Genomic DNA, 11,096 nt, shown 5'->3' with positions numbered 1-11,096 from the left:
TCTGTGATTCTGTGTGATTCTGTGATGTCTGTTGTTATTTTTATTGTGTTACTCTCATCCTTAAAAAGTGGCATCTGTAGATTGCACAGTCTAATGTCCGGAGAGGAGACCTTTCTGAGGAATAGCGAGAGAGCTGAGAAGCACAGATGTCACAAGCAAGCTCTTCTTCTGGCACTCGTACAATTTTTTACTGACTGAATGTTTTATTTGGAAAAACATATCCTGTAAAGTGATCTTATTTATGCAGATATTGTTTTAAGCAATATTAATGTTGTTTTCACAGACTGCTTAAAGAAAAACCAGATTATTCTTTGCAAAGGAGAAAACAGTTGACTTTAAAATAAATTCTTATTTAAAAAAAAAAAATCTCATTTCTTTAACTTACTATCTTTTGTTCCAGGCCTCAAAGAAACTGCTGAAGAAATGGTAAAAAACAGGTTGGAAGGAAAGGATAACCTAACTCCATGGCAAAAATATCTAGAGAGGAAGAAAGAAAAAAGAATTCTTAAAAAGAAGAGAAAAGTAATGTTTGCATTGGCCCCTTGGGTGAAAGTTGCTGTTTGTTTTCTTAAGTTATTGTTATCATTTGTTTTGGATAAACTAAGTAAAAACTGTATAGCTTCCAGTGCTATTTTAAGGTTAGAATGTGCAGTGGTCACTCATGTGGAAAGACCAAGAGTGCCCCATCAAACTTACAGAGCAAAAGGATATTCAGGATAATACATATGCTTACACGGAATCTTGTTTATCTACTTGTGTTGCTTTAAAGATAAATGAGTCATAATAACAGTTGGGCTTTAGTTTACATTTTTGAATGCATTAGGAAAGGTCTTTTTGCTACAGTATGCATATCAGTTCAAAGTTATGATAATAATAATTGTAGTTTTGAAAACTTTTGGCCTAAAATAATACAGACTTGTTTCCAAAGCTGTTACAGTGAAGAAATAATAGCCACAAAGACCTATTCAAATTTCAAAATGCAATAGCAAATTTGGTAAATAGTTCCGCATATGAATAACAAAATGGTCCTGTAGTAATATGAAAATTGCTGTTGCTTCATCTTTCTGTGCACAGAAAGCATGCGGTAACTGACTCCTGTGGCAGTTATATGCAGAAATAGATAAATGAAATATTTATGAACGTGCTAGAAAAAAAAGCATGTGGCATACAGAGTCTGGCTTCCCTAAATTCTTAAATTACTCTGAATATAATTCATATTGCAGAAAAATGTTGTTAAGAGTGACCTTTACATCTTGAGTTATGCTGCGTATTCCAGTTAGTTTTAACTGGCATTGGACGAGTAGCTTCTTAAACCATAAAGAAAACGAGTGCTCTTTACAGTAGCACTGTTTGGTAGTAGAGCAACTTATGCTAGCATAATATTCTTGCTCAGTCTGATAAATTAAGTCAAGGGGCAAGTTGTATGACACAATACTTTCAGTAATAAATTTGTTCTTCTAAATCCAAACTTAGTCTTTTTGAATTTCAGAGCACAAAATGAAGCTCCTTGCTCAAGTTTTTTCCCCAAGTAGAGTTTTTGTGGAACATAAAGTAAAGACATAATGCTGTGTTCCTGTAATTTTTTTGTATGGTTAGCTAATGCATCACACTTTGTGGATACATCTAATAAAGATCCTTGGAATATGTAAATAACCCTTCTTTAGGTACAGAAAAAGCTTTCAATCTGTGAAACATTTTAAATTATTGATTTGTCTTTACTAATAATCTTTAGGGTATTTTAATTTTATGATGTTCAGTAAATGGTATTTCAGTTTTCATCTTCATAGTTACTAACAGAATTAACATCTAATTCCAGTGAAATTTAAGTAGTAGTTTATATGTGGATTTAAATGTTTGTGCTTTGTTACAGGCTACTGCTGAGCAGGAACAGAGTGAAGATGAACTTCCATCTGATGTTGACCTCAATGACCCATATTTTGCTGAAGAACTTGAGAAAACAGGTGGGTCAAGACAGGTGACTTCTGGAATAAATCTGCCCTTTCTTTAAATAATGAGCTTTAGAAACAAAGTCAGGCTAGAGTAAATGCAGAGATTAAGAAATGCAGAAATAAAAAAGGTGTCATTTACCTAAAACTGTGGGTGCTGTTTTTGTAAACTGATGCATACTGGGATATGTGGAATAGTGGGAAACATTGTTCTCTGAGCTTTCATCAGAGATGATTATGTAGCCAATTTCTGGGGATGGCTGTTAGAAACAAGCTGACCATCTGCTCCCCTAAATATTCCAGAGAAAAGAACTTCATTGCCTTTCAAGCCTGTTTTGTTTTACAGAGGAGGAGTCAGATATGTATGGGTCTCTTTGAAGTCTGAGTCAATTACGTAAATGTCAAATGTTTTTGCATCATAAACAAAATTGTCTTTCAGAGGAAATCTATTTTCTTTTCTCTTAGTCCAATACACATTTTTGCTAGTGTACTCTGACTGCCTAGAAACCTAATTAGTGAAATGTAATATTTTTACGAAATAACTTGTCCAGTTTAGATTTTTAGGATACCTTTCTTACAAGCTTATTAGTCTGATGTTTAACTTAACTTTCCCTGGGATAACAACAAATTTATTTTGAGTATGATTTTGCTGGTTAAAATTTCAAGGTAGGGATAATCAGTAACTGGGGGTTCCTGGCTTTCCATGCTTTCAGGAGCCAAAACCTAAAGGTGACTCCTACTATTGTATATTAAAAGAAGAAAAGAAGGCAGGGGAAAAAAAGGTAGCATGAAGACAAACAAAAAGAAGGTAGCAACAGACATACAGATATCACCAGTCTGTTGTTTTGGTTGTGGGGTTGGTTGGTTGTTTTTTAGCAGTGCAGATCCAAGTTCCTTTTAAAAAAAAGTAAATTACTTTTGATACCAGCAAGAACAGGCTTCTATCTTGATTGTTTGAAGTTTATATTAGGATAAAGTAAATAATTAAGAAACAAAAGCTGGATTTCTTCATATCTTAATATGCTTATCTATCTGTCTTAATAATCTGAAGTACAGAACAGTAGGGCGAGTACTATCCATGTTTTATAGAAAATAAACACAATTTAAGGTGTCATGCAATGCTGTTTTCTGCCGTGCTTTCCTGGTGAGCTCTGTGTAGGTTATTTCTAAACTCATTGTAATATGCCATTCCTTCCACCACTTTATTTTCTAGGAAGACTGTGTAGGTACTGTCGTGCTAGTGTTTGATGTTTCAATGCACTATGTGAAATGTCTGGAAAAAAAAAGTTATCTTCTGCATTATATAAGATATTCATTGTGTCATGGAGAGGCTCAGCAGAGAACGATCATATCTACAGATCCTTAGACCTTCTTGTCCATAATATAGTGGATAGGCTTTTAGTGTGCATGGAGTCTTTGGGGATAGTAAAATAGATTTAAAGATTAAGGAAGTGAAGCTATTGTCTACAAGATTACTGATAAGCTACTAAGGAAGAGGAGGAAAACTGAATGTAGTTGGCCCTGGAGAAGTTTTAAAGGGAGAGTACATGGGCTGACTGAAAGCCAGTTGACATTTTAACGATGATTACACAGCACAACTTTGTCTGGTTTTCACCAGGTTTACCCAGAATAGCCTCTGTCTCATAGCTGGGGTTGTCTTTTAGCACAGCTAGCTTATCCAGTTGGGGAAAGTGGGTTATAATCTTCTTTGAATGAGGCTGTAACTCTGCCAACTTTGTATTTAGGATAAAGGCAGCCATAACTTGAATGATAATAATTTTTCATAAGCCTTCCACAATTTCCCTGGAAGAATGAAATTCCTCCCTTACACTGACTGTTATATGATCTTAGATTATGCTGAAAAAGCATATGACAGGATGTCTTTGCAGGCTCTGGTGGACCAGAGCAGAAACCATGTAGGTGTGGTAGTGCTGTTTTGCAGTGCTGCATTTGCTCCCATGCTGGATTCACTTTTTGACTGTCATGTGTATGGGTCTTGTATAAGTTAGTTTTTGACAAACTGAGGCAAAAAGGAAGCAAGAGTGCAAGGAGCTGTTAGACAAAGGGCCTAAGAAATTTGAGTGCTGTGAAAGGAAAACTGGAAATTATGGGAAGTGTACTCAAGAGTATGTTCATCAGGTTTGTCTTTGTTCCTGAAAACTTTGTAAAGAAGGTAGTCATTCTTACACTGTGGAAGGTTCATCTGGAGACAGGCAAGGTAGTGCAAATTCTTTGTGCCTTCTATGCTTGAAGAGTACCTGTGCAGGGTGCAAATGTGTGCAAATTAGCGCTCTTGAAATTGATGACAGTGCTTGCTTTGCACAAAGTCTTCATATGCGCATGATCCCTGTGTAGTTTTTCAGTAGTACTGTGGGCTAAAATGTGAAATGCTGCCTATAGATGAGCTCTGATGTCACATTTTGGAAGCTTGATTCTAGTTTGATATTGTTAAGACAAAAAAATCCCTTGTCACTTTTGTTTTATGTTGTTTCAAAAAGTGTTGTAAATCTTTAATTTGGCTTGGCCAATTTCAGTCTTACTGCATCTGTTTCTACAGGGTCTTCTGTGGGGTCTGTCTCATGTAAGGCAGAATGACTTTTGTAGCTTAAACTGTTGGAAGATTAATGGCTGAATAGTGTAGTTGCTTAGTAATATTTTTGGAGATCACGGAATAGTTTCAGAATTCTTCAGACTACTAAACATAGTTTCTATTGATACTACTTTGAGGTAAAGGGCTACATGCCATTACACATTACAACTGCTGTATGTGCCAAACCGTTTAGATGGTTCCTCATGATCTAATTTATGATATATGTAGGAATTGATGGCTTTGTAATGCTGGAAGGTAGCAGTACGACCATGGGTATGTAAGCAAAATCTGAGTATAGTTGTAACACCTGTACTTGGAAGATAAACGTCTTAGCTGTATTACTGTTTCATTTACTGTGTGTCTTTGCAAGGCTTTTGAGATTGACTTTAAAGCTTTTGAGTAAGAGAGATGAGAGGTCGGTCTCTGAAGTCTCAAAATTATGATTAGCCGATTACTGTTAGCACTGGAAAGTTGTTGATGTACAAAATGAATGTTGCAAACAAAATTCTTGACCTCAGAAAGAGGTGAGATTGCAGCAGAGACTAGAAGCTTTTCTCACTGGCTGGTGGCAGCTATCAGTTCTGCATAGCATTGAAGACAAGTATTGGCTGCTGTAGGGTGGACCATATCTGAATACAAGATGGCAGTGGGAATTAGGTAGTAAGTAAAATCTAAGGGTTTGCTGTCAATTGGGGAGGACTCTTATCATAGGTTTTACATTCGTATGTGAGCAAAAGGATGAGGGCACATGAGTTCCAGAATGTATGTGGGGAGAGGGACTATGTCAGGAAAAGAAAATTAACATATTTGTGAATTTGGAAACCAAATTATTTTCAACATGATGCAGTTTTTAGTGCTCAGAGTGATTTCAGGTACCAAGCTGTTCTTATTAGCTGCATAAGGTCATAATAAGAAATAAATAGTTTTGTACTAGTTCCTGGTTCACTACCATCTGTAGCAAGAGGTGTTTCTGAAGGCATGAAGGTAAGCTGTCTTCACTTCTGTGATTCTACATGTAGTGAAAGATGAAGGAAGATGACTTGAGGGGTGCTTATTTGGGGGATGGGTGGAAAGGATGACAGATTTACTGATTTAACTGCTAGAATAATTGTCTCCAGTTTGTTTCTCTGTGCCCTATTTCTTTTTCTGTAGCTTAGCCAGTTCTGGGAAAATACAAAAGATTTCATAGTTGTTGAAGTCTTAGATAAGACATTTATTTCTCCTTTCTACACATTAACATAAACTTTGTAGGTTAGGTAAGAATATTATATCTGAATCTGATTTTCTTGCAACTTTTCTCAAACTACTAAATCAACAGTTCAGTTCTTGAGCTGATAACATTGTGCATCCGGATATTTTATTTTTTAGTGGTGGTAGTTAGTTTCTTCTAGAATTCCAGCTTGGAATCCATTTAGAAATAGGCAAGAGAATAGTCAAGGGAGAAAAAATGTTCTTGAAGAATGTGTCCTGTTCCAGAGTATACTTAGTGATATAACTTGACATTTTTCTGGCATGTTTGTATTTCTAGTCTGACTACAAATCTGGCTTAACAAAATGGAGCCAAGTATCTTGGACTGTAATAAATTGCCTGGGAATGTAATTCCAAGATCAAAGGTCAAAGTATGTGGTTCAGTTCAGGAGACCTTCTGCTTTTCCTGCTCCTTCTTGATTGAGGTCTACAGGCATTCCAAAGCGAATAATTTGATTTTGTAGGATTTATAAATGGGTCTGCTTTCATTAAAAGTTACATTTGAATAATGTCTTGTGCTGTTCCTATTCATTATGTGTCTAATCAGCACTGTGTATCTAAATTAAATTCTAAGAGCATAAGAGAGCTTCATCAGAAGAATATTCATTCTGAACAGTCAATCGTATTTTCATTCCCGTGATTCTGTTCAGGTCTTTTTTGCAAGGTTTTTTTGTACTAGCATGGTTAACAGCACAGTATGTTCTTCTAGCCTTGCACATAAATTTTAAAAACTTTGTTTTGTTTTGTTGTTTGGTTGTTTTTTTCTGATAAACTCTTATTCAGCTGCAGACTCGTATTCTGGATAGAGAGAAGAGATGCATATTTGCTATTTATTTTGAAGTATTTACTGCAGTGTCTACTGAAGTAGAAAGAATGAACGATTTGAGAACTGCAGCACACTTCAATTACATTTATGAGTATATAAACAAATTTCTCTATAAACACCCTCGGAATGGAGTACTTTCATATGTTTTCCTGCACTGTTGTGATACTTCTCTATACTGCTCTTTGAAAAAGACAGTAAAACAATTTTTTTAAACTGTTCTTTTTTTGTTGACTTCTTTATGCCATTTGAATATCGCTGCCTCCTTAAATTGAACAAATATTCAGCTTTTTATTGCTTTAAGTCTAGCTGGTTTATCTTAACTTGTCAGCCTTTTCCCACATCTAACATTTAAATACTGATTACAAGAAAATGAGATGCACTCTGAGGTTCTGTTCATAGGTAAATTATGCCATAATGCATAAGCTTGAATAAATGTGTGCATGTCCTATATTTATACTTAGGTTTAAAGAAGAAGCCGGAATTAGTTGAAAGTACCTCAGAAGATGAAGTTGAAAAACAGAAGGTAAAGGGGTTTAAAATGTTAGGAATTTTAAATGTTGCTTTGCAGAATTCTACAGATATTTGCGACGTGTTTGTGAGTGGAACTACTGAATGCCACAGGACAGCTACAGAATAAAACTCTAAAAACTACACAAGAAGAGTGGTAGATGGTTCATGCCTTGATGTTTTAAGATTATGCCAGGATAACTTTCTGGAAGATTATAGTTGCACACAGCTCAACAGGGTTAGGTAACACTGAAATGTAAAGGCACAGAAGCTATACTGGTTGAGCTGATAGTCCCTCTAGCTTTAAAGCTATCTCAGTATGTTTGCGTGTTGGGTGGTGCTGACCATTTACTTTTAAAAGCATAGTATGAAATATTGGTATGCTCTACCTTATCCTGTAGACTTTTAACCTTGAAGATTGAATTTTTTGCTGTTGCATGTTTGCTTTTCATTCTTTCTCAGAACAAGTTAACTAGATAAATGTATTAAATTCATACATGTTAATTTTTATTTTGCTATATAAATATCTATATAGAATTGTATCTGTTAGTGATTTCTAAGTTGCAGGGTACAATTTTCAGATTAGATTATTAGTACATTTGAAAGTTTAATGTGGGTATTTGCATTTGGAAATATAAAAGAAAATTAATTATCATATTTAATATTACCCCTCAAAATATTAAAAGAACATTATTATGGATGAAATAATACTGCCCTGACAACTCTATATTAACTCATATATATATATATATACTCATACAGATGCTATTAATGGGCTGCTATATTTTTTGTAGAAAACTTAATTTCATAATGTACGTGGACTTTCTTATTTTTGTAACAGGCTGAAATGGCCCTACTTATGATGGATGATGAGGATGATGCCAGAAAACACTTTAATTATAGGAAGATTGTGGAACAACAGAATTTGAGCAGGAAGAAAAAGAAACTCTTAATGAAAAAGAAAGAATTATTAGAAGATGACTTCCAGGTAATGGTGTACTCTTGATTTTGAGGCTCAGCTAGAACCTTTGGTAGTATCAATTTGGTGGTTTCGTATCCTTCTTCTCCCTTACTCTGTTTGAAGGAGAAAAACTAGATCTACCTTTTTAGGGAGTACAGGTTGTTTTCAAAAAGTAAATATTCTGATAAGTGTTGAAGGGGAACAGGTTCAAACTCTGTGTAAAATAACAAGATACAGTTTATGCAATGCCTTATACTACTCATTGCCTAAAATACTCATTGGTGTGTTTGTTCTGATAGTTATCCACTGCTGCTTTCGTCCTGGTCAGTTCTGAACAAGAAAGCTTTCCTTGGTCTGCCGACAGAGGCATACGCAGGACTTGTACAAGCATTCAGTTGCCTGTTTTACCAATAGTATCTTCTGGCTCTCTACCCGACACTTACTGGGATTCTGTGGCTGAAGCAGTTATAGGAATGGTGAACAATCTCATGAACTATGACTCCTTAACCAGCTCATATTTTATTGTGTTTAAAATCTTTGCTACCATGGGTAAATGTTACCTAAAACAAATACTCCTTTTATGTTTTCAGGTAAATGTTGCTGATACAAGATTCCAAGCCATGTTTACTTCTCCCCTGTTTAATTTGGATCCTTCAGATCCAAATTTCAAGAAGACAAAAGCAGTAGAAAAGATCTTGGAAGAGAAAGCTCGCCGAAGAGAAGAAAAGGAGCAAGATCTTAAGGAGACAAGAAGGGTGCAGGAGAACAAGATGGCAAAGAAAGGAGACATTGCCAAGAAAGCCATAGGTCCTGCCTTATCAGTGCTAATAAAATCTGTCAAAAACAAAACTGAAGAGTTTCAGGCAAGGAAAAAGCAGAAATTCAAATAAATGAACTTTGTTTTTACTCAGACTTTACTTTAGTCTCAGTACTTCTAACTGGCGACATCTATTACAGTTACTACAGTCTGCTCTGATTCCTGTCCAATTAAAAATTCACAAAATGTCACTGAATTATGGTAGTGAGTTTTGAAGTAACTAGAGTAATAATCACTCTTTTATTCTGTCACAACAAATATTGTTTTATACTATTATTGCAAAACTACACCTTGAAAACACGTAAGTAAGGAATTTATGATTTTGGTGTGGTTTGTTATATATCATGCTGTCTCTTAACAGAAGTGCTGAAGATGGCTGCAAAAAGTCATAATTATGGTTGTATTTATAAGAAAAACACTTCTGCAGCAGTTTATTGCTGAGACTAAGTGGTCTTCATGTTTTTAATTACACAGAAGTCTGTAAAACATATCTGTTGATAAAGAAGGCAGTAATATAACTAAAAAATGAAGAGATTTTGTATACAGGGGTTTTTGTATTTTTAAAAGATAACAGATATGCTTTGTTAATTTCTCCTATAAATACTTGTAGACTTCCTGGATAATGGAACTAATTAATGGAAGTACTGCCATTTAGAAGTGTTTCATTAATATATATTGGAAATAAATGGTTTAAATTTTGGACACTTAATTGTGTTTTCTTTTTCTGTGTCTAAATGAAATTATGTTAAAATTAAACTTTAATATGGTACTAATATTGCATTCCTATTAATATAGTATCGTGGTTTAGGGCTGGGCGGCCACTAAATGGTGGACTGATGCTCTCTATTAATCCTTCTAGATTATGCAATTTTAGAAACCCTGTTGTTTAGCCAGTTAGTATTAGTGTTGGTGATGAAGGTATCAGTGGTGCAGGGAAAATACACTAGGTGGAAAATGGTCTTTCTTCCCTGGAGTGTGGGAATTGATTTGTCTAAGGGTTTTTTTTTGCTTTTGATTGGGGTTTTTTGTTTTGGTTTTTTGAATCATTAGTTATATTAGCTGTAATGGAACTACAACATTGTATCAAAAAAGAACAAAAATATTAGAAACAAGGAGCTGGAAGGTACTTTGTAATTGTAAAGAAATGTTATTAATTTGTAAGACAGTCTACTAAATTCAACAAAGAATTATATTAAAACAGGTTAGAAACTGGATAATCAAAACTAGTGTTTATACGAGGTAAATATATGTAAATATGTAAAGAAAAATACAAAGTCAGATTTGGCACATAGGAGGCTGTATACCTAATGGCCAATGGAGATGGCTTTTGCAAAAGTGCTTTGCAATGATGTGCCTGAGGAATACTTGCAGACCTTAAACATTTAAAATGAAATTGCTCTTCATAAACATTTGAACATGTTTAGATTCATTTTCAAGTAGCTAACAGAATAAGTTAAGGAGATACTGTAGTCTTTTGCACCTAAGTTTGATCCAGCTTCTGTGGCTTCTCATCCTTTCAAGCAGTATGGCAGGACCCAACGAACCCATGTTTTGTAGTTTGAATTGACCAACTGTGATGGAGAACAAGGAAAACCTGTCTGGCTGGAAGTGGCAGGAAGCTTCTGAACATGGGTGTGCAGTAAAGAACAGCATAATGATATTCAGCAAGATATGAATTTATAAAGAAAGAGAAGAAAGAAAGATGCTCTGGAAACAGAATTTTCCACCAAGGTAACTGTCTGTGCATCAAACAGGAGAGCCAGTTTTTCATCATCATCATCATGGCTAGACTTTGTGAATGAAGATAAGGGAAGGACACTACCCATGCATGCTGCAAGCGTGCTGATGGCTAAAAAGGCCTATGTGGGATAGGCAAGTCTGGTTGCAAAGGGCACAGCAGAAAGTCTCCTTAGACGGTATTGGGAAGGCGCGATTCTTTCTGCGTTGTCTTTTCTCCTCAAGACTGATTCTACGTGCGTTCTCAAAGGAGACAGCAATGTCATGAATAGTGTATCTCCATGTCTCCCGATTGGAGGCCAGGGCAGACCACTGACGGTAGTCAATATGGCCAAAACTGAGGTATTGTTTCAGGGAGTCCTTGTATCTCCTCTCTGGGGCTCCTCTGTTGCGACAGCCGTTGGCAAGTTCACCATGGAGCACGATCTTAGTGAGGCGGTGATCCTCCATCCTGGAGACGTGC

The 11,096-nt window shown here is 35.6% G+C and overlaps 1 protein-coding gene across 1 annotated transcript; it reads left to right on the top strand.

The window, feature by feature from the left end:
* Positions 1-1,870: 1,870 nt before the first annotated feature.
* LOC104544040 (ESF1 homolog) lies at positions 1,871-8,978 on the top strand (the record flags this gene model as incomplete). The annotated part of the gene is made up of 4 exons (XM_010188782.1): positions 1,871-1,961; positions 7,073-7,134; positions 7,960-8,106; positions 8,670-8,978. Coding segments are annotated over 4 exons (600 nt in total), but the record flags the coding sequence as incomplete, so codon positions are not given.
* Between the last annotated feature and the right edge of the window lie 2,118 nt (positions 8,979-11,096).

Source organism: Mesitornis unicolor, unplaced genomic scaffold (assembly GCF_000695765.1).
Source record: "Mesitornis unicolor isolate BGI_N332 unplaced genomic scaffold, ASM69576v1 scaffold17797, whole genome shotgun sequence".
In the NCBI taxonomy this organism is placed as follows: domain Eukaryota; kingdom Metazoa; phylum Chordata; class Aves; order Mesitornithiformes; family Mesitornithidae; genus Mesitornis; species Mesitornis unicolor.
The sequence above is the reverse complement of the archived record's forward strand: the minus strand, read 5'-3'. Positions and strand labels throughout refer to the sequence as shown.